The following is a 23,859-nucleotide window of genomic DNA, read 5'->3' as shown; positions in this document are numbered from 1 at the left end:
AAATATCTAAGCTGGCATTGTCTGTACAGGCTTTAGCTTTATGGTAAAAAGAAACCTAAATTAAAGTGTGAGGTACAATGCTTTGAGATTTATAAAAGGGTTTCTAAGTGTAACTGAAATGATTTCATTAAAATAAGCAATAACTTCTGCATTTGCAGCAGGTTATGAAGAAGAGGAAGGCACTAATCTATGTGTTGCTTCATTGAACATGAAAGAACCAGGTCACTAACCTCTAATCAAAAGTGGAAAACACATTGTTTTGCAATACAAATGCTAGGAGTTCCCTTTTTTCCCTGTGACAGACAAATGAAACAAGAAGTCAGCTATTTTTTTGAAAAGAGGAATTTTGCCAGCGGTTTTGATTTACACAGCTTTCAACTTTGCTGAAACTGTTAAAGCTTCAGCCAGGAAATTGTTTCTTTGTTTAGGTCTTAAAGGATGAGACTATATTTTTAATATCTAGGTCATGCTTTAGTTTCTAAGAAAAAAAAAAATCTACTACTAAGAAAATGTAACTGTTCACCACTCAAATGTTGGATGTGCCTCACTGATAGTCAGCGAAGGAACTCTAACACATGATATCATGGCTTTAACTCCAGTTTCTGGTGATGGTTTTTAATTTTCTCAGCATCAAGTAGCAGAAATCAAAAGCATCTCAAGATCCTCTTATTTTTCTACTCAGATTTTGAAGTTGTGACCTCACTTTTCCAACCAGTTAAGCAGTAAACTGAAGTTAAGCCTCTGCTACAAACCATAGGTTCTTTGCTTAGCTGTATATAAAAGCCTGGTCAGTGGTCCCTGGTAACCTACCCTATATGAAAAAAATCTACTACTAAGAATGCTGCTCATCCAAATATCTGAAATTTTCAGAACACCAAGAGGAAGCAGAGGGTATTTTTTGCCTATTTTCCTCCTTATACTGCTTTTTACTGTACCAAAGCTTAATTTTCATGTTCACTTCTCTACCCTTTACCTGCTTGTAATATTTAGCATCATGGGAGGGAGGGGACCAACAGTAAGTAAAGAACCAAGCACGTACCCCAAACACTACACAGCTAATGGTGTGGCCAGAAAGCGTGTGCCTCTTCCTCCAAGCCACAGCCAAGCAATTCTGGATGCCTGTGCAGGCATTTCCCCTTGCATGCACACAGCTGCTTCCCCATGAGCTCAGAGCACCAGGCCAGGCTGAGACTCCTGGCTGGAGTCAGTGCCCTGGTACAGCTCTGCTTAAATCATGCAGACACCACCCTAAATAATCCCCTTTGGTTTTCATGTTCTGGCTCCCCTGACTTGCCCAGACATGGCCTTCTATTTGCCTCCACACTGAGGAAAGGCCAACTACTTCATGAGGATTTGGTAATGGCTGACTAGTCTGCCTGCCTTCCTTCCTTCCTGGTACAATGGGTATGACTTCACACCAGAACTGGACTCTTAGGAGCCCCCCAAAATCCTGACATTTAAGTCCAACATACACATGGCATTAATTTTCTACATCCCTTCATTTCATCTAGGAAGTAAACCACCTTTAATCTTATAACCTCTTTTCTGCTAAATAATCCTGCATGTTCTCACTACTTATTTCCAGCCTCTGGCAATCGAATTTAATGGGCAAGTACCAAGGCTCAGCAGGCACCCTAGGGACAAGTTACCTATTGCTCAGCCTTGGGACTGCATCAGCACTGTGCACTGCTGCTGAGTGAGGCACTGGGACAGGGCTGGGGCAGCTTCATCTCCTCCTGATTACCCCTTCCACTGAGTAGAAGGGGAAGGAAAAGAGATAACTGGCATAATTTAAAAACTCAGCTGGAAAACAATTTATCCCACTTTTAAAAAAATCTGTAAAATCAGGATTACTTCTTTTTTTTCCCCAGCAGAAAGTGTTCTAACCACTGAGGGTACCTCACCGGCACCGAGTTTCTTTCTCGATCAGCTGCACACGGCCGCCACCTCCTGGCACAAATCTGATTTATTGCGGTCCCAGAAGGTGCAGACTGCATCTCTGGCAGGCCAGTGCCTACCGAGCCAGCTGTAAAAATGCTTCCTAGGTAGAGCTCCCTTGTTAAAGGTATTAACTTTCCTGTCAAAGGAAGGATAAGCCTTTATTTTCTGTCAACCACGCCAAAAAAGTGACAGCTAAAATTACTGCTTACTTGCAAGTATGGGTAAACTTCCCCCTAAAACTACAGCAAAACACTCAAAACTATGCTTCAGTCAGCTACCTTTTGGTAGTTACTTCTCTAGGAATACCACCATAGCCTTTACAGCTGTTCTGCCTTGTTGGTCACACTAATGACTTTTGCAAGCCTAGCCACCTCGAGGGATAAGCCTGGAATGGATATGGGGTTTGTGCTCTCTGCCTGCAGGACCAGCTCATCAGCCAGGCTTATGGAGTCTCACTATGGAGCTAGATTAGCCAAAAGAGGAAGTGCATAATCTGGGATGCTTCCTGGTATTGATGGAGGAGGGTGGGAGGAAAAAAAGCTGCTACCTCAGAATGATTCTGCAGCTGGCCAAGGGCTGGGCCACATGCAGGAATTCAGTCCTGTCCTACTGCTGAGCCCTGTGGCACAGGTAATGGTTGGTTGCACTCAGGGCTTGTACAGCTTGTATTGTTGTAATTCTCCTCTGTTTATCTTTGTCTCCCAAACTGCCAAAACTTCCAAAATTATAATATGTATGTCTTTAACAATGATTGATTTGTGGTTCTCTAGCACTTCTCTTGACAAATAGTCTCAAACATCAAAGTACATGCAGTCAAAAGTACTAAGTATTAGCCAGGATTTATAGCCAGACGTCTATAATCATGCAACTTACCATTTTCACAGATCTCCTCAGAACAGGATGAAACACACCCCCCAAAGACCAGCAGGATCCCATTTGTCCCAGTTGCTTAGATAACATCAGGTTTTGTTTAATGTACATTCACCTTAGCACCACCCAGTAAAGAATCCACTGAACTTAAAAACCTTAACAGGCCCATTATGAAGAGCCAAAAGAAAGGGAGCAGTCTTAGTACAATATAAAGTTTATATGGGACTAGATTAATTTTTTCTTTTCAATATAGAGCTGCTTTATCAAGCAACACTATTCTATATCCTACTGGACTGACATAGACCTAGATACCTTCTTGCAGAGCACCAGGGCACCTTCAGGCTGAATCCCAGCAGCATCAGAACATTTTCTTCGCCGGACTGCACTAGCACCTTCCTCTATAAAATACCATGTCCTAAATACCTACATATATATATATATATGTATAAATACCATGTTCTAAATTCTTCTAGCAAGCATCAAACAAGCTCTGTAGAGCTATGCCAAATTAGCACAGCTGCCTGTTGAAAAGTGAAGTCACCCCAGCACACAGCTGCATACCAACCTGATGTTCAGCCAGGACAGCATGGGGGTTGTGCCTCCACCAACAATCCACACAGTGAAAAACACGATGAGCAACGTTGTTGAGAACATCATTTGGTGGGAGTAGGTGGCAGTATCTCGTATAGCCAGGGCAAATGCCATGGCTCCCCTGAGACCTATCAGAAAGAATGAAACAGCACAGCTTTAGAAGTGCAAGCATGACTGTGGATAGCACAGCACCTTTCCTTGCTCCTTCACACAAAGTGTCAGGCAGAAAGCACTGGGCTCCAGCAGCTTTTAATTTCCTTCGATTCCCTGATAAATTATGCCCTGGGACAATTTACAACAGAATGTTGTAATTCTCCTCATCTCCTATAACTTATAGAATCCACAGGTGCTGTGAAAAGGTGTAAATGCTTCCAGAAACTAACAGGAAAGGAAGACAGAAACAAGCAAGTTGTGAACAACAGCAAAGCATTATGTAAGTTAAGCAACTCCCTGAATCAGATAAAAGTTCAGACTTTTCCAGTTGAATCCATAATTGAAATGTGAGTTCTTGACCTGACATTTCTATCAGCTATAAAAATAGTCTAATTAATTACACGATCACAGGCAAACTATATCTTTCCGCCTCTCCTCTGCTCCCAGTTGTGAAACTTCACTAGCAAGAACAAGCCATGGCATTGGACCACCTGCAGACTTCTTATGCAGAGGAATCCCAGGATGGTTAAGGTTTTAAGGAACACCTGGAGTTCATCTGGTCCAATTCCCCTGTTTGAACAACCCCTGCTCCACATCCATGTGGCTTTTGAATATCTCCATGAATGGAGATGCCACAACCTCTCTGGACAATTTGTACAATGCTTGGACATAGTAAAAAAGGTTTCCTGATGTTCAAGTAAAACCTCATATGTTCCAGCTTGTGCCCATTATTACCTCTGGGCCTGGCACAGGGCACCACTGAAAATAGCCTGGCTCTATCCTCTTTATATCCTCTTTTGTACAGAGGAATCCCTGGAGCTTCTTGAGGATGTACATGTTTAGACACACAATGCATAATTTGCCTTAAATTACAAACTTGAACAGTTATCTTTGTGACAGAAATTATAAGGCAATTAAAGTCAAATACCTTTGTCCAATTAAATGAGAAAGGGTGCCCATAAATACACCTCAATTTTCTCTGCAGGTATCTGCTTCTGCACAATGTGAACATCCTCTCAGCTAGAAATAACCTTTTGGAAGAGATCCATCCCAATTCTCCCGTGTCCTTCACAAACACTTCAAATGAAAATGTTCTATTCCCACCATCAGGTGCTGCCTGCTGTGAGCAGGGGGCATTTCACCCACCCCAGGCATGGCACACTTTCTGTAAAGGCTGAAAGACACAGGATGGCATGCTGCAACAATCAATCAGCAACCCTTCCCTTCAGGATGTATGAATGTGGATTACAAAAAGAGAAGGTAGCAGAGTCAGCTGCTTATCAGTTAAAATGAAGACTTTTTGCATTGCCCAGAATTTTTGCTCTTACCTGAAAACATCATCATGTGCTGAAAGCTCCAGCTGATCTTATGTCTTCTGCCCAAATTCAACAAGAAGGAGAGAGGGTAGATATGTGCAGCTCTGCCCAAAAAGATTGCAACCTGTTTGCAGCTCAGGGTTAAGGATTTCTTTTTCCTGAGGTATGCAGTTTTTGGTACCTGGCTTTAACGTGAAGCTTTTGTTTTAGTGAGAGATTTACATCATTATGTCAATTGTTCTTCCTATAGCTGTGTATCTAAAGCAGACTTTCCCCAATTTTATGCAACTTGTGCATTCAGAAGTGATTGCACTAAATGCACAGCTTTTACTAATATAACTAAGTTTTTAGATGAGCAGTAAAATTATAGCTAGTATTAAAATGACCAATTGTACAAATGAAGACTTTACTTTGAAAATTCACACTTTAAACAATTATCACCAGCACCATGCAATTTTGAGTTTTGGAACAACAGAAATGCAGCCCTGTATACAGAGGGGAAACCAATTTAAGACCAGCAAGTGGCCACCCCATTATGATTCCTGCAGAGGCAAAATATCCTAATGGCTAGCAAACACCAGTACAGAGTTACTAAGAATATAAATCCAAAAGCCATTTGTCAGCACTTGAATGATGCTGAAAAAGAATAATGAAAGAGTATTGCAGAAATTCATGACAGGAGGTGGTAAGCATCCCCACTGTGGTGCAAAACATCCAGGGAAGCAGCAGAAAGCTGAAAACACTCTCCACTGTATAAGGAACATTTTGGGAAAAACTAGAGTAATGGGCTGAAATCCTATAAAGTGCCAACAAGCCACGGCCAAAGAAACACTGTTCATTTGCTGCTGGGATGGGAACATTAGAAGGATAATACATCTCCCATGGAAAAGAAATAAAGAGAATCTAAGAGCTCTAGACACCACTGGGTTGTTGCCATAACTAAAGTAAAGCAATACTGTCAGTAGGGAGTATATCTAGGAAAATCAGATTTTGATTATTACTTTTTTCAATAACCCTCATAACTATTCCAAGGAACTTCTATACCAGTCCTTTTGAGGAAATCAGACATCAGAAGCCATCAAGACTAATGTATGTAGGGAGAATAGCTAAGATTTTGCCAAGGATGCTGAGGCTCTAGCTCTGTCTTTACGGTCCAGCCTGTCACTTTAGAGAACTCTGTGATGTCTCTACATTTCACCCCTGCAAGTTGTTAACTCGATGGGGACCACAAGTGTTGAGTAAAACACGGGTGCTAGTACTAGTTGCCCTCCTCACAAAGGTAGAAAAGCACTCGAGAGACAACAGAGGTTAAGTGCAGTGGTAGAAAAAGATGTGGAAAATGCATTAAAAGGCAAATAGGGAGAGAAACATCTACTGAAAACAAACCCAGGGCAGACAGCACAACTTGAGAGAAGATGGAAGGCCACAGTAAGCTTGAAAAGTTGCATTCTTTAGTATACCAAGTGTAACTATTCTGTTCATATATTTATCCAATATCTGCAGGGCTCTGGAGCATTTCTTAGGTCAGAAAAGTGAACGTGAGGCAACACAGGAGAAAATTTATCATTGTTCCAGAAAAATGTAAATGGCCAAAGGAAAATAAATACAAATGTGGTAAATCCTGAGGAGTAATACAGAAAACAGTAGAAAGAAGAGAAAATAAGTACATCTCATACATGGCCATCCTTATATGTCCTTTCACAGGGTTTTACCTCCATTGCCATCAGCCCTACTCCTACAGCAAGCAGAGGGAAATGAAGACTGGTTCCCATTTCTTCATGCACACTTATAATTCTGCTGAATTTTCGAGCAGCCAGGAATGTAGTGAGGAGAGAGTTACACAATCCGTTTAAACAGGGGCAAGATGCAGAGCTTACATGAGTGTGACTATTAGAACGTGTTCAGTTCTGGGGAGTTTGAGAGTCAGGTGCCAAGTGAACCAGACACAATGGCAGAACCTTTAATTGTGTACCTTTCATGTAATGGTCTGCACCCCAGTTGAGTTCCTTTCTCCTCCCATCACCTGAGATGCTGATCTCTGGGGAATTGCTCTAAGATTATCTATTCACCCACATTCCTTTTTATGCATTTGAAGTTTGCCCCTTACCTTCTCAAGGGGCCACTGGAAGTGAAGAATTAATCCTTTTTTAGGTCTCCAAAGTTCAAATACAAGAACACCACAAGCAGTGTTGGTTATGAATAGCCAAAGCACCCAGTAAAACATATTTGTTTTTTTATCTAGTGAAATTATATGGCTTCTAACATTCAGGTACAGAGCCAACAACTATATGGCACAGAGGCTTAGGGCTTTGATGTAAGGTGTAACCAAAGAGTTTTCTCCAAATTATTGCACCTGTCAGACATTAGGAACACTTAGACCAGCCACCATTCTCTGTTTGGTAAAGCCAACAGACATCACAAGTTTTTGGGCACATAAGAAAACAGAGAAACCTCACACAATGTGAAAAAGGATACAAAAGCTCCAATAATGAAAACTGGGCTGAATATGTGCTTCTGGAAAGTAAACAGTGCCAAGCCCATATAAGAAAATATGAAGTTCTCAGCCAGGAAGTGCAACACCTCAAAGAGCTAGAGAGAAAACCATCACATGTTAAAAGGCAAGTAAAAAAGATGCTGTAAAAACAAAAGTACTTGGATTACTACAGCAATGCACTGGTAAGAAAGGTAAAAGACATCCTTGCCTGCTTAGTGCGACTTCTTGATTCGACTGACAAGTTATTGTATGTATAATGTGCCTGGGTAATTCCACAGAAGAGGACAGCCACCACACCTGTGAACAGAACCACATGTGAAAATCAGCCTGTTTACTGCCAGCTCACAACACTTTCACTTCACAGCTCCATTTAATTCATACATCATTCTTAACCTTGAGATTTATGACTCTTCTTGTCTTGACTCTTATGATTCAAGTGAGTGAGATACCAGGTTAGGGACATGGTGTCTGAACCAAATCATTGCCTTTGCTACACAGTGAGCTGCAGCTTCAACACTGAACAGAAGGCAAAAAAACCCAACAACCCAAATTTAGGCACAAACATATTTCTCATTGAAAAGCTTTAGTGAGAAAGAGGATAAATGGCTGCTGAGATGGACTTCTGCGCTTAAATCCAAGCAACTCACCGGTAAATCCACAGGCTTCTGCAAGCAAGAAAGTGCTCCAGGACATCAAGAAGAAGAGAGCCGTTTCCAGCAGGGGGAAGCAGTGCAACTTGGTAAACTTTGTCACGTTAAGTCACTTGTTAAGGGATCAAAAGGAAATCCTTTGGCTTCTCTGTTCCCAGTGCTTCTGAAAAACACTTTTATGTACTAACAGCCCATGCTTGCTGGAAAACAAAACGCTTTTGATGCTGAAAAATGCAAATTCCACAAGGCAAACTTCAGACTCAACTTGGAACAATCAGTTTTGGTTATTTTTGTTGCATATCCATAGCATAAAGTGTGGCTCCACCTCTTAGAAGCAATATTATCTTATTCCATGGTTCCCTTTGAAGTGCTAGCAAGGAAGGGATATAGACCTGCTGTTCCTTTTAGACTGTATGTGCCTTGGCTTTCCAGGGGATTGGTGGGGTATGATGTTTTGTTCACCCTGCCAACCTCAATTATGAGTCCCACTCCCACCTCCAAATAAAGCATAAAATGCTTTGAATTTACAGAGCATTGAATTTACAGAGCTGTTCTTGACTACAGCAACCCTAAGATCAACAAGAATTTTTCTTCTCAGATTTGTTAATAAGTCTTTTCCAGCAAGCGTGGCTACTTCAGTACTTTTAGGGCAAAACAATTGCTGCCTACAAAATGTATTTCCTCTCCTTGTGCTGATGTGTTTTAGAGAAAAGGCCAACTCAGAGCAGCTCAGTCTTTCAAAGGAAAGGAAAAACAAGTCCATCTTGCAGCAGAGAGCAAAACCTGAGGAGCATCAAAGCACACCCTGAATTAACAATTCATACAGCTACTGAAAAAGCAGAACAGACTTCAGTAGTGTTAAATTTAGCTCTTCACACACTACAAAAAACCACTTCACCTATTTATAGAACCTTTTTGGTGTTGTTTTTTTTCCTGAGCACTACTCTGGCAGCAGGTACATGCTGAACACACTGTATCTGAGGTGCAAACAGCTATGCACAGCTCATATGAAGGCAATCAGTGCCAACTCTCCACTCACACCCACTTCTTGCTGACATTCTCTGCTGACTTGGACTAGGGCAAACATATACTCCAGACACACCTTCAGCCATGACCTTGCTTTGTCAGAAGTTTGCTCTCAAACAAAGCCCAGAGCATCATTATAAAACACCAATTAATCTCCATGTTGGCATTACACCAAATGTAAAACACAGCATACTTTATAAACAGATGTTAATTCTGCACAGAAACCACCTCTAAAACTTCTGAGCTCAGCTGAATTCCTCCCCACCACTTCCCCCAAACAGAGCTATTTTGTAAGATCATGCTTCTGAAGCAGCAACATCCACCAAAACAAAAATTGGAACCCATTTCTCCACAGAGTACTCAGATAATCCCAGTGCCTGGCTCAAGGGACATTCATGGATGCCTAGGGAAACTGGACAGCCACAGTCACTCCATGGGAGAGGAAGAGGTTGAACCTTGTTCCCCTGAAGTTAGGCCTTGTCAGAACCAGTTCCTTATTTCCAGTCTTTTCTGGCAGTTATGTGACTCAAACTGTTTAACTTGCTGTTATCATCAGTAACCACACCAAAATATTTCATTAAATCTGAAATTAAAACCTGTGCTCATCATTTTGGAGGAATCTCAAGGTGAGAGAAAGCCAAGAAAAGAAAAATATTTTATTATTTCATATGATTGATCAAATTGAAATGTTACCTGAAACTAAATTATTCTTTATTTTTCCTAATTATTTTCTTCATTTGTTAGACATGGCCTTATATTCCACATCTTTTCAAGCAGTCAGATGCTGCAATTTAGTAAAAATATAGAATGTGGTACTGTAACTTAACTATTTAAAAAAAAAAAAACAAACAGAGACAACTTTCTGAAAGCCCGAATAATTCCTTGTATATTATCTGCATAATTTGGAAACTGAGCATTCTATCTATTCTCAAAGGACAGAGCATGACTCCCTTACTCAGAGAGGTACGGGTATAGGTACTTCACGCTATAAAAATATTAAATTAATACTTAATTTTTGGGTTTTAATCAGCTATGAATAGTAAGATGAATTTTTTTTTTTGCTTATACATCATTACATGACATTAAGGATGTTTCCAACAGAAAATAGTTGGATAATTAAACAACTAAGAAAAAGAACAACTAAAAACTGAAACAGAACAAAAATAAAAATATCCCCACCACATATACAAAATGCCACCACAGAGGCTTTGTTCTGAACAGCCTCACATCACCTTCCTGAACACAACCATTAAGAAAAGCAAGGATTGGCTGCTGCTTCAGGAGCATAATTTTACAAACTGGATCTGGATGCATTTCAGCCAAAACCCACAACAACTGCATTTGAGCAGTGAGAGCTATGCATGGCTGGTAGCCTGAGAGCCAGAGGAGGAATCGTGCTTCTGGGTCACATAGATTGCAGATCAGACTGGGAACTGAGACTGAACATTAAAGCATCAACAGCACATCTTCCCCATTGTACTGAGAGGGTTTCCATCATGCAGACGTGTCAGGAAAATCTGCACACTGTATACAGTTCAGACAGTACTGCTTCAGAGTCACTGGTTCATGATAGTTGTGCAGAACATCACATTTTACCCCTTTCAGGTCAGTGTTCAGAAGCCTGGGCACATCAGAGCAGCCTGGGACATGCACAGATATGGCTATACTAGTCTGTCAGAAAGCAGAAACTTCATTTTGCTCCTGAAGAAGCATCATAACTCCTGGAGAAGGTCAGGCTGGAGGTCTACTGCCTGAGCCTAAAACAAGACCCACACAGATTGCTTGCTAAGCACCTCTGAGATCTAAACAAATAACAGCAACAAGCATCAAGAGAACAGAATAGATTATGCAAGGCACATCATGTTATTGAGTTAAACTCTCAGAGATAAAATCTTATCCAAGATGTATGACATCAGATTTCTGGCAAAAAGTTTAAACACAGGACTCAAAGAATGCTGTGGGGGTCAGAAATAGCTGATAGATTTTGCTGAAGGCAGAATCAAATACCATTTATCATAGGAGATGTCTTTCAAGACTAATAATAAACACTAGGTTTTATAACTCCATAAAAAGAAACCAGACATTATTAGCTTTGGTTTACTGCAGCAACATCACTAAAACTTCTACAATGCCTCAGTTTTATTGGAAAGGGTTGATTTCTGTGGGTACCTGTAATGTCTTTCTATAGAAAAGAAGTCAAATGAATACTGATCACGTCTTCACACTCAGAATTAAACAAGCTAGAGTCAATTCTGCTATAATGGGAAACAGGAAAGCCCTGATAATATCCACATGTGCCATCTCAGCTGGAATACCAAATATGAAAAAGGATATCAGAGCTGTCACAACCCCTGTCACGGCTCCCATCATGAAAGAACCACTGAATATTCCCAGGAAAACACCAACAGACTTGAAAAATGCTGCAGCATCAAAAGCATGGGTGTTTTCACCTGTTGGCTGGTAGGCAACTATAGATCTAGAAAGAGAGAACACAATGGCAATTTAGAAGTGGCATCAGGAAAGATTTTTTTCTGTAACAGCTCTACCTGAGCTACAGGGAGACAGTCCCATGCTGAAGGCATGTGTGTCATTCTGGCCTGTGTATGCCTTAGGGGCCTCGGAAAATGTTTGCAATGGCTATCAATCCAGTAAAAGGCAATCCATTTAAGCTTAAAATAATGTTTCTCAGAAAAAGCATTTATTTTAGACAAATGCCAAAAGCAATTTAGTGTTTTCAGGGCAGAAATTCCCATAGTTACTTACGAGGATAATACAATGGCAACAGCATCATTCAACACGCTCTCTCCAAACAGAAGGGCATAGAGATCCACATCAGCATGCAGCTCATTAAATATTGCCAGCACGGTAACTACAGACAGAGAAGAGGAGAACAACACTGCAATGACTGCATCAGCTGTGGAACAGACTTTCCAGCTTGAGAAAGAAAACCCAGGATCAAAATTAAAATGGGAAACCATAGTCATGTTTACCTACAAGTAAGCAATTCCTCTATCAGTTTTAGGACAGCTCCATTAAGAGGTGGCTCTTTTGTCCTCCCACCTGCACAGTGTTCATTGCAAGGCTCCCATGATCAAGGGGCATGGGGCAGACAAAGCCTTTCTACAAAAGCCCTGATATTATTTTAGAATATATTCCATATAAAGCAGTAAGCTAAATGTTGCACAGCTCTTCCTGCTTTTAAAAGCTGTATAGATTGTTGACACAGGTTTATTATTTCAGCCATTGTAAAATAGCACAAATGATCCTAAGTGTTCCTCTAAGTATCCATTATGCCACAGGTGTGAATTTCCACATAATTTTAAAGAGTGCTAAATATTTATAATCATTCTTTCAAGAAAATTCCAAGATGAAAGACCATGATCTTGAAGTTGTTCCCATGTACATACTTCAAAAATCACATGATGATTTTTTGCATAATTTGTATGCAACCACCAGCTGTTCAGAGCTCAGCTCAATCACAGGAGTTACTTCCCATTTTCACACTAATCACCACTAAGCACCTCAAATAAACTGCTTTAAATGTCAGGCTGCATATTCAGCACTCCCCACCCTGGCCCCTGACCTTTGCAAGCCCAAAAAATGATCTGTCAAGTGAAGACTTCAATGTGAGCCTGCTTGACTCTGAAGGATGTCTGCATTATTTGGGGAAAAGCTGAAATTATGTGGCCAGAAAAGCATTCTTCTGCCTTAACGTATAAAACATGAAGTTTACTTGAAAGAGGAACAGAAAATCCCCACCTAAAGAAGCTAAAAGTTTCAAACACTGCTCTTAAACTACCCAGCCCCAAGCAATGTAGCTAAAGAAGGAAGCCCTGCTATCCAGAAAAAGGAATAATTTCACCTATTTGCCATCCTAAACTTGACGCACGCTTAACAAAAAACATTTAAGCATTTGAACAGGAGAGTTAGAATTTTCTCCAAATATACCATAGTGTCATGCCAGTTCAGTCACAAATCAGCAGAGAACAGCTCTCAAAATGCTCAGAATTTCATGTATTTCAGAGAAGAGGTTCAGAGATATTAATATGAGATAACTGAAAATAGAGTCCTGTTAATATGCAGCTGAAAATCCTAACAATTAGGTTATTTTGGAAGGTTATTAAAAATGTTCATCAAGGTACCTGGATCAGTGGCAGATATTATGGCTCCAAACAGGAGGCAGTCTGTATAATAGAATTTATCAGACAGCTGACCCACCAACTTCATCAGCTTCACAACCCCATACATAAGATTCCTGAAGAGAGAGAAGATGAAACACTCCAAGTCAAACAATCTGGTGGATTTCAGGCAGACCAAGGGAAAGCACAAGCAACAATATTTCAGACAGGCTTATTTATGCTACAGCTCAGTGTAGCAGAAAGCTCTCCAAGCTGAACTTTCCTCTTTTCCCTATGATGCAATTCAAGCAATATATGATCTAGAAGACATCATATAAAACCGATAAGTAAAGTCTGAAATCTTCACACAATTAGCACAGAGTCTACATGTTTCTTCCATTTCCCACCAAGTTTTCTCTGCTCAACATTTCCCTCAGTATTATTTCTCCCAACACAATACACAGGCCAAAACTCTGAGGTAAGAACAATCTATAATAATAGATTACTTCTCTAGTGAAATTCTTTGAGACACAAGTCAAGATCACCAATATAATTCAGGATTTCTATTATTCAGAATATCCATATACAAGACACAGTAATATGAGCAGGATAAGAGATTGTAGGCAAGCAAACCAATGTGACCAGCTAGCTTAAATTAAATGTGTTTGTATATACATACATAAAATATACATATGCAGGCAAAGATAGAGAGTGTGCTTTATCAGCTTAAGCTTTAGTGTAGAGAGAAACTGATATCAGAGTTCACTTACCCAATAATGAAACAAGACACTGCTGTTCCTAAAAAGGCATAAGCCAAAATGGACCCCAAATTCCTGAAAAAGTGTCTCTGCACAAGAAAAAGAGGTTTATATACTTACTTTAGCAAAGCTATATTGCCCATTCAGAACCATGTAGCACACTGCTTCACTTGTATCAATACACAGAAGCACACTTCTATTTCAGAGAAACATTTCAATTACTGCTAAGTAAATTCAATTTAACTTCAATAAATTGAATAAACCAGATCTGTGCCATGCATTAGACTCTACATGTAGCTTACTGACAGAAGGCAAATTGACAGAAACCTGCACCAATTCATGGTGTCCTCAAGCAAGATCAGAATCTGAACCCTTCTGCCATTAAGGATCTGGCACATCTCCTCTGGGATTCATGGTTAGGTCAGCCTCTCAGCATAATTTACTGCATTTTGGACATTTGAGAAGGACCAAAACAATTCATAACAGAACTTCATTTACTTTAAATGAAACTGACATCAATGTCTGGCTAAGTTCAAAGGAAAACAAATCAGCAAAATTAAGTAAGGTTTAATATATTTATACTCAAAAATACATGTATTTTCTCTTAAAACAATATGACCTAACCATCTCTGGAGGAAATTAGATTTTTTCTTACTGTAAGTAAATGCCTGAAAGGAGACTACAATCCTGAACAAATCAGCAATCTCTCAGTAAAAAAAAAAAAAAGGATCTCTTCTCCTCAGAAGTTATTGCACTTACTTTCTTCAGGCTATAACCAGCATGAAAAATAATAGGAGGCAATAGAATGTTGAAGAAAACTTCTGGGTCAAATGTAACCTAAAAAATAAAATAATTTCAATTAGAAACGGACATATACAAATTGTTAGGTCTTTTTCCTCATTAATTTGCTGACAACCACTATTTTTGGTTGATGAAATAGATAAGCTGAGCCTCTAAAACATTGGCCAGCTCTATTTGTACATGGCAGCAAAAAGCTGCAGCTCCTGTTGGTAAATAGCATCTAGAAAGAACAGGTATTACATTGGTTACTCGTGATCTGGCAGCAGTCCCAAACACATTCCCCCATTTTAAAATAAAAATTTCTAGCAGAAATGATGCTAGAGAAGATTTCTCCTGTTGTGATACCTGATATTGGTATAGCTGCAGATGAAATCCTATTTTAGCTTACTTTTTTGTGCAAATTTAGCCAATGAATAATTATTGTAAGCCAATCAAATCAGACACAAGACCAGTTTTCAGAAATTTGGATCAAATTTCCATGTATTTCAGTAGGAGTTTTAGATATCCATGAAGGACTACACTACACTAAGAACAAAAAACAACAGTTAAAATGCAATCAGAAGACCTTCACAATTATGGGACTAACTAGACTCTCTTCACCTGCTGCCTGAGCACTACAGCTGTGCCCTCCCAGGGCAGGACTCATTCCAGATAACTGGAGATACCTACAGCAGACAGATACACATAGGCAGCTAAGCTCTCTCCATACTCTGCAGAAAGAAGTACCTTTAGATCACAATCCTACGCTTCAAAGTCTAGCTTTGATACACACAAAAGGTGATTAATTCCTGACACTGAATAAAAAGGCAAAGAAGACAGCTGAAAAACTGCTGATAGGTGAATTTTACTTCCAACACCAGACTGCCTCATTTGGTCGTTTATAGGGTGGAAGCAGTAACCATTTCCTGACAATAAATGGATTTTAAAACCCTAGGGAAAAAAGACCAAAACAACAAGGAACAATCACTTCCCATTAAGAAATTATAATTTTCCTTACTTTCCATTTATACAAGGCAGCACAAGGCTTTTATTTTTGGTTCAGCTGGTCTCTGTAAATTCTACATATGTTAGAAACATACATTAAGTCTTCCAACCAAGGCCTTAAGGAAAGGACCACATACATGTAACAGAGCACAGTTTCTCCAGCAGTGATATAATATAGAAGGTGCTTTTGAATTTAGCATTAAAGTGCTGTAACTATCAGGAATACTGACACTTGACACTGCCTGAGGTGCAAACAGGACGGAGGAGGGAGGGAAGCATCGATGAAGGAGGAACTTAGCTAGCATGTGAACTGGTACAGCCCCACCTTTCTCAGCATGTCATTTTGCTCCACGTTGTGGATCTTGCCAGGGCTAATTTCCCCTTTGAGCGTGTACTCGAAGAACTTGCCGCTGACGTTGACCAGCAGGGTGGTGAAGGGCCTGTCCTCCTGGGAGCAGCTGAAGGGTTTGTCATGGCCACTCGTGGAGGGGGTCCCGTACCTCAGGATCACCCCAACGATCAGTCCTGGAAGAGAGGTAAAAATCCATGAGGCTGATTTGATACTCCTGCACTATAACAAGTTTCAAACATCATCCAAGGGATAGTGCATGAACTTTACAACCATATGGGCATCAAAAACACGTTGAAGTCAATTCTTACTATCAGTTTTCTGCAGGGGAAGAGAGGCCCTGAGCACATCAAAACTACCAGTGAATCTCAAGTATCTGGTACCTGACTGAAGTGACAAACAAACAGCTCCATTTCAGTTTTTGTCTTCCTCACCCTCATTCACCCCTTGAAAGTGTAAACCCCCAGTCACATGAGAGGCTGAACATTAGGACACATCAAATACATCTCACCTGCCTTAGGACAGAACCAAGCAAACACTATTGCCAGAAAACAGTGACTGCTGGAAACACATGACCGTAACTGATCTGGAATGGTGATGTTTGCCACATTATTTGATGGCTGCAGCAAGAACACAGTTTTTAGTCTTATAATTCTAGGCAAGTAAACAATGTCTGTTGCACAATCTTCTGTGTACTCCGCAAACTTTAAAACTAAGACATGACCTGCACAAAGAAGCCACCATATGTCATTTGCAAGCATTTTCCACATTTCCTATAAACAAAAATAAAATAAGGTGTAAATGATCAATCATAAGAGATCCGGGATTCAGAAATATAGGACAAATCACTTTGGCAGCAGAGAAAATCCAACCAGAAAATCCTATCAATAACAAATCTTCAGACTCAATGACAAAAATAATTCCTAACTTAATGCCAGGGGGCTGGAGAAGCACCAAGTTCTAACTGAGCACCATTCCTGTTACAATGTACTAAGAAAAGAGCATCCGCAGAGAAAACAAATAAGAACAAAGTGGTTTTGGTCTGGTAAGTAAACAAATTGATACCTACTTACTAAAAGCTCCCTGTTGCCTTAAGATCATCTGCAATTTAATTCTTATTCCAGACAACTGCAAGATGAAGATAGATGTTTGGTGCTTTTGTTGATGAGTCAATAGTCAGCATTGGGTTTGCTCCCTGTGACCCTCCCTCTGCACCCATAGCTTCCCCAGAGAATAAATGAAGCTGACAGGTAGTAACCAAAAATTAAATTAGGTAAAACAAACAAAATCTACCACACATAACAAAAACCCCAAACAGACTTATTGTTATGACATAGTGCAAAGAGTGACCAAGCTGTGCCCCCAAAAAGCCAACCAAAGGAGCACACCTCATTCTCCTGAAGTCCATACTAACAAAACTGTTCTAATGCACAAAGACACAGCAGGCAGCAGCTGTGACACTAGTGGGAGGCTCATCTCCAGCCTTCCTTCTCTAAGAACAGAGCAGCAACATGATCAGTCCAAAGGAACTGGAATATTAAGAGACATTTTACTTAGAAAAGGGAAGTACATACTCAGAGAGAACACAGGAAGAGATCTCCTAAACAAGATAAATCTGCTTACTGAAATTTCAAGGCTAATAATTTAAATACACAGATTTAGAGCAGCATCTCCTAACACCGCCAGAGCATTTTGCAGCTATGTATGATGGATGAGGCAGAAATACAGCTCTGCACAAAGTGAATTTACAGCCAGTCACCTCCAAGCCACTTTCACTACACCAGTTATGGCTACAGACCCCTTCACCAACCCAGCCAGGCAAGCAGCCTAAGATTTCTGCTGCTCTCACCCTACTCACAGCTGGGAAGGGCTGCACTCCCAGAAGACTTCAGGAAGACCGACTGTGGTAAAAATCAATCTAACCAGCATCAGCCAGAAATCCTGCAGTAAATCAGACTGCAAAAAGAAAACTGTACAGATGAGCTTATACATAGCTGTGGCATAAAGCCAATTCAATATTGCTACTCAGCTGAGAATAGAGAGAGGGACACTTCTTAGAGTGGCTTCTTAGGGTCAGAGACTGCCCTTACTGAGTGCATTGCAAAAGCAGATGGGAAACCCCATTACTATTGCATTAGGAAGAGAAACCTGAGAGCAGGAGGTGATTGCACTATATAACTATAACCCACATAGCTATAACCCACTTGTACATTCTCCTCCATAATGAGATATACCAGTCACATGACAATTATATTCATAACTGGTACTTCTCATTTGAAGTGAAACATTCTATCCCATATCCTCACTCTCCCACGGCCCAGCAGCACAGATACAGGGAATTTTCATTCACCTCCTATTGATAGAACAGCAAAATGGATGAGTTTTTTACGCTGAGCACCATGCACTTTAGGAACACGTGGTCTCTGCTGTCAGGGTGCTGTCTTGCAGCAGGATGCACCTGGACCTTTGCTGAGGCAAAAGGCTGTCAGAAGCAGCCAAGTGGGTAAAGCCACCCACAGCTCAGTCATTAAAGGAAACACATATGAAAACAAAAGGGGCCCTAGGAAGACACACAAATTCCACAGCCAGCTTCATCAGCACAATACTAGACATTTGTTAGCTCAAAAGATGAATTAGAAGAACGGAAATCTCCCTGACTTTACAAAGATACAGGCATACTGCCATATACATAATGTTGTCCCAAACCAACAGGTTTTCAATATTGAAGTGAAACATTAAAGCACATATTTGACAAACGTCATTAGTTCTTTTCCTAAAAATATTTGAAGTCTTCACAGAAAACTATTTGGAAGAATTTTCTGTTTTCCAATGAACATTGCATCTTTTACATACTAAAAAGTTGCTGGACTTGTTATGTGATTTCTACATCACATCTCACTTGATAATACAACATTAACAAAGTTCAGAGAGTTCAATCAGCTCCCCAAGATGACAAAAAATTAAAACCCCAAATGTTTTTCAGGCAGAAGAAACTGCCTGATTTATAGCCTCAGGAAGGATGCCCTCCTAAGCTGCCTGCCATTAGGTGTTATACAGAGACCAGGGCATCCTCCATAATTCTCTCTGGATGCTTGATTTCAACCATTCCTGAAACATCAGAGTTTTGCAACTGAAGGACAAAAGTGGAATAGAGAGATAACCAGAATTTTTCAATGGACAAGCCTAGAATAAATCTTACTGTTAACATAAGCATAAATTCAGTATAGCTCTGTTGTTTATTTGGAAGCAAGGAATGGCTGCTGGAAGCTAGGAACAGATACAGAAGAATCAGTATATTAACTCTGTCACTCCTACCCGAGGGGTTACTGCTGAAGAGCTTATGGAGAACCTGGAATAAAAGCAAATATTTTTCTGACTGCTTAAGAACAGTCTACCTCTTCTAAAAGAGAACCTCCAGGCCAAATAAATCCAGCACTGCCTTTTATTGCAAGACTGCAACAAGACAGAAAAAGCTATAAATGGGTACAAATACTTCAAAAATTGAGAAGGGCCTTATTTTCAAAGTTTTGGGTTGTGGTAGCTATTGCAAGGGTAAGTTGACTTCATTGCTCAAAGACTCTTATGAAGGATTATCTCAAAAACTGATACCTAATAACTTGTATGCATGACTTACATTCTCACATTTAATAGAGAGCATTTGTGCCAGCATCTTGCCTATACAATGCTGATCATGCAGGTTGTACACAAAGAAAATATTCCTAAAAGTGAAGCATTAAATCCTGGGAATATTTTGTCCCTTCTGAAATAAATCACTATTGATAATGAAAAATATTAGATTTCAGACATAGTCATAGAATCATTTAGGTTGGAAAACACCTAAGATCCCAGAGCCCAACTGTTAACCTGGCACTGTCAAGTCCACCACTAAACCACACCTACACAACTTTTAAACACCTCCAGGACGGTTACTCATCCAGCTTCCTGGGTAATTCCAATATTTGACTGCCCTGTCAGTGAAAAAATAATCCTAATATCCAATCTAAACCTCCTTTGATGCAAATGGATTGGTGAGCACCAATCTAACAATAGACCATTTAAAATGTCATTTTTACTTTTGGTTTTGTTTGGGTACAGAAGTCACTGAAGTGAGAACATGAATTCAGAAAGACACACACAACCACGAGTGCCTTTATCTGGTAAGAGCTGTGGTCTGTGTGATTTCCAGCCCAGTTCTCTGCTGAAGCTGCCCTGAGGTTCCAGGGAGAGCCAGCTGGCACTGACTGCAGGAACCAGGGGCATTCACACTCCACATCACACAGTTTAATCAGTGAATTCAACTTGATCTGACAATCAGTGGAGTGGATCAATCCCTGAGCTCAAACCTGTTTAGATACAGTTTCTTTCACACACTTCTGGTAGAGAGCCAGGTGCTGAACGCCGAGGGTCCTTCCCCTCCAGCCTCCAAACTGAGGGAGACTTGGTACAGATTTTACTGCTGGGGAGACAGAGAGGGACAGAATCTTCTGGAAAGCACACAGTGATTAAGACTAAAGGCGACAAACTTGTTGCAAGGTAGGTGAAAAAAATTAGGCAAGGCTTGTTTTTTAAAACAATGATGTGGCTAAGCACCAGAACCAGCTGTCACAAAGGCAGCATCATCTCCTTCCTTGCCTATAGCCAAATCTCCCTTGAGTAAGGCCATGAGCAACCCAAGCTGAGGGGGTCTGCTGTGAGCAAAGGGCTGGACAAGATTACCTCCTAAGGTCTTTCCCATGAACATTTGGACCCCTCAGACAGACACCTCATACTGCAAACATTTCTTCTAAATCACCTTAATTGCTTTCTGGATCTGGTCTGGGGGCTATCTTGCTTTGGAGCTGGGTTTTTATTTTGCTTAAATGACAGGCTGATCTCCTAACTCAGTAGGTCAGTGCAAAAGAAATAGCAACAAGCCTCCTCATAAAAGCCAAAGAGATCCAGCAGGATATGAGGGGGCTGCATTTACTGCCTCAGTCCACCCTCACTTGCCACCTGCCTTGGGCCTCAACTGAGCCTATCAAAAGCAGCCAAAAGAGTAATCAGGAGATATCCAGCGAATTCCACATAAATACAGGAAAACAGGTACTGTGATACACAACATAAAGCACTTGTTACTAGTACTTCTCTTGGGATTTTTTTTATTTTTTTTTAATACAATAGTTGTATCTTTTGGAAGTGACACTACAGCAAACCACTGACAGGTTTGTTGTGAAGCTGGGCAACACTGTCAGTGGTGAGAGGCAGTCCTGGCTTGGCAGAGTTTGTCATCCCTTAGTGCAGCCCACACAGAGGCAGAATAGCACATTTATGTACCTGGACACCTGGACACCAGTTTCTTCAGTGACAGAGAATAAAATACTGTTAGCTTTTGAAAATACACACAAAGAATATGGGAGGTGGGGGGGGGGGGGGGAGGATTTCTTATGTTTAAAAGTCTAGATTTTTCTTCCCTACATCCAAACTGGACTTTCTACCAGCTTGAGGGCAAAGAAACAAAGCTGAAAAAAATTTGGCAAGAAGGGTGAAAGAATGTCCTGTATGTATTTTCAAGGTGAAAGACTAATAATAATACACAGTGTTTATCACATAGATCATTTTTCTTCTGGATGTTTGCATGCATCAAGACATTACACTTGCAAAGTTTTACTTAAAATAGCCTAAACACCAACAAATAAAGTATTTTTCCTATCACAGTGTCATCCTTTGAACATCAAATTTCACAGTGATTTTTGACAAAGTTTCAACACTTGTACAAAATAATTCAAGCATTTTTTTGATCCAGAACTGAGCCAGTAACACTGTATAATAAAAAAAAAATCAGATCAGATGTTACATACCATCTCCAGAAGCACTAGCAACTCACTCTCTATACCTGTATTTGCTTGCCATTGACTGCACTACCCTGCACAGGAAGGCAGAGGAACACCACCATACAAGCCCTTGAAGAAGGGCTAAACCAGTGTCTGCAGAGCCCCAGGCCTCTGACAGCATCTGCATTTTCCATATACTCAGCACTGGTGAGGCCACACTTTGAGTGCTGTGTCAAGCTGTGGGCACCTCACTTCAAGAAGAGCGTTGAGGGGCTGGAGCAAGGCCGGAGAAGGCAGTGGAGCTGGTGAAGGGTCTGGAGCACAAATCCTGTGAGGAGCAGCTGAGGGAGCTGGGATTGCTAACCTGGAAGAAAGGAGGCTCAGGGTGGACTTTATCACTCCCTGGAACCCCCTGAAAGGAGGCTGTAGCCAGGCGGGTCGGCCTCTTCTCCCGGGCAACCAGCAACAGGACAAGAGGAAATGGCCTAAAGCTGCACCAGGAAAGGTTGAAGCTGGATATTAGGAGGAATTTCTTCACAGAAGGGCTGATTAGACATTGGAACAGACTGCCCAGGGAGTTGGGGGAGGCACCATCCCTGAAGGTGTTTAAGAAACAGCTGCAGGTGCCACCCAGTGCCATGGTCCATTGATAGGGTAGCATTTGGTCCTAAATTGGATTTGACCTCAGAGGTCTTTCCCAACCCAATTGTGATTCTGTGATTCTGTCTTGCACTCAGCATGGCTAATCATCAACTACTTTCTCAGTGATGCAATGTTGCCTGTGTGGCACTCACCAGCTGGTCACACCGCTGCAGAAGATGCAAGCTTTGAAAAATGGGAAGCAGTTTATGTCCAGCAGTGTGAGCAATTATTAAATCCTCACTACATTTCAATTTAAAAAAAAATTAAACCCAGCCTTTTTCAACAGGAAAGGAAGGCAGAGGATGCCAATTCTTGAAGTCTAGAAGAAATTTTGAGGATATCCAAACTCTAAAATTCTGAATAACAAGTTCAAGGTCATGCTTTGTCATTGCCTCAGGGCTATTTTAGATAAGGAAGTTAAAAGACAATAAACAAGCGGGTAGTTCTTCCTCCTTGTAGGCAGACATTGCACTATGCTATCAAGGGCATCTTTGTAATAAGCATTTGATTCACATTTAAAATAAGCCAAACTAAGCATAGTTTTGAATTTAAATAAACAGATTACACAAAAATTTATTGGCACACTGTGCAGAACCAAATATCAAATTAACTTGCTGGCATTGTGCTGCCAGACATATGTGCACTGTGCACTTGTGCCTCCTCACAAGCCTTTGGTTCCAAAAACTCACAGGAGTGTAGGGATCTAGTTCTTTTTCATTTTGTGTTATGTTGTGTGATTTACATACTTACAGGTATAGCAAAATGGCTAAAAAAAATTATGAACTACAGGGGCAGGCAGGTATTCTTTATTCTGTAATGCACATTCTTACTGATGGTGAGGTTAAAGAACAGGTTCAAAGTAGAAGAAGACTGATTTAAAACACAAGTATCAAGAGATTTAAAAAGAAGATTGCTTTGGAATTTCAAAAGTTAGTTTCTGAACAACTATTAAGTTTCACATACAGCTTTACATGTGCACAGGAGAGCTATAGCCCCAAAATAATTAGTTTGTTCCAAATAATTGGGAGGGATGAGTAGACCCTATTAGCAAGAGGGCAGCCACAGAAAGATGACAATAAATATGTGGCAAAATGACAGCCAGTAAGAAAAAAATGCTAGTTTTATTCTCCCTTAGAATCTAAAATTCAGAAAAGACCAAAAAATGTTTAGAAGCATTTAAAAAAAACCCTAAACCCACAAAATGCACACAGCAGCAACCCGACAGCATCTGTCAAACTGCCTGAACTGACAGGCAGCCCTGGAAGGAGCTGCTGTCCTGTGCTAATCACCTGTGGCCTCTGGTCCAGGCATGGGACTGTGAGTGAAGGCTCCTGAGCCAGCCGTAGCCATGGCTCA

General features: G+C 40.6%; 1 protein-coding gene across 2 annotated transcripts in view; it reads right to left on the bottom strand.

Moving 5' to 3' along the window:
* SLC9A7 (solute carrier family 9 member A7) overlaps window positions 1–23,859 on the bottom strand; it is a 69,468-nt gene that overhangs the window by 20,466 nt on the left and 25,143 nt on the right. For both annotated transcript variants that reach the window (XM_058824238.1, XM_058824246.1), the window contains exons 2-12: window positions 16,028–16,227; window positions 14,677–14,754; window positions 13,930–14,006; window positions 13,184–13,296; window positions 11,805–11,910; window positions 11,376–11,517; window positions 8,013–8,118; window positions 7,574–7,662; window positions 7,347–7,460; window positions 4,884–4,995; window positions 3,377–3,530 (exon numbers count right to left, since the gene is read on the bottom strand). In XM_058824238.1, coding sequence (XP_058680221.1) covers window positions 3,377–3,530; window positions 4,884–4,995; window positions 7,347–7,460; window positions 7,574–7,662; window positions 8,013–8,118; window positions 11,376–11,517; window positions 11,805–11,910; window positions 13,184–13,296; window positions 13,930–14,006; window positions 14,677–14,754; window positions 16,028–16,227 — 1,291 coding nt within the window. The remainder of the gene's footprint in view (window positions 1–3,376; window positions 3,531–4,883; window positions 4,996–7,346; window positions 7,461–7,573; window positions 7,663–8,012; window positions 8,119–11,375; window positions 11,518–11,804; window positions 11,911–13,183; window positions 13,297–13,929; window positions 14,007–14,676; window positions 14,755–16,027; window positions 16,228–23,859) is intronic.

The sequence above is a fragment of the Ammospiza caudacuta genome, chromosome 2 (assembly GCF_027887145.1).
Source record: "Ammospiza caudacuta isolate bAmmCau1 chromosome 2, bAmmCau1.pri, whole genome shotgun sequence".
Classification (NCBI taxonomy): Eukaryota; Metazoa; Chordata; class Aves; order Passeriformes; family Passerellidae; genus Ammospiza; species Ammospiza caudacuta.
Note: the sequence above shows the minus strand (reverse complement) of the source record. Positions and strands in the feature narration are given on the sequence as shown.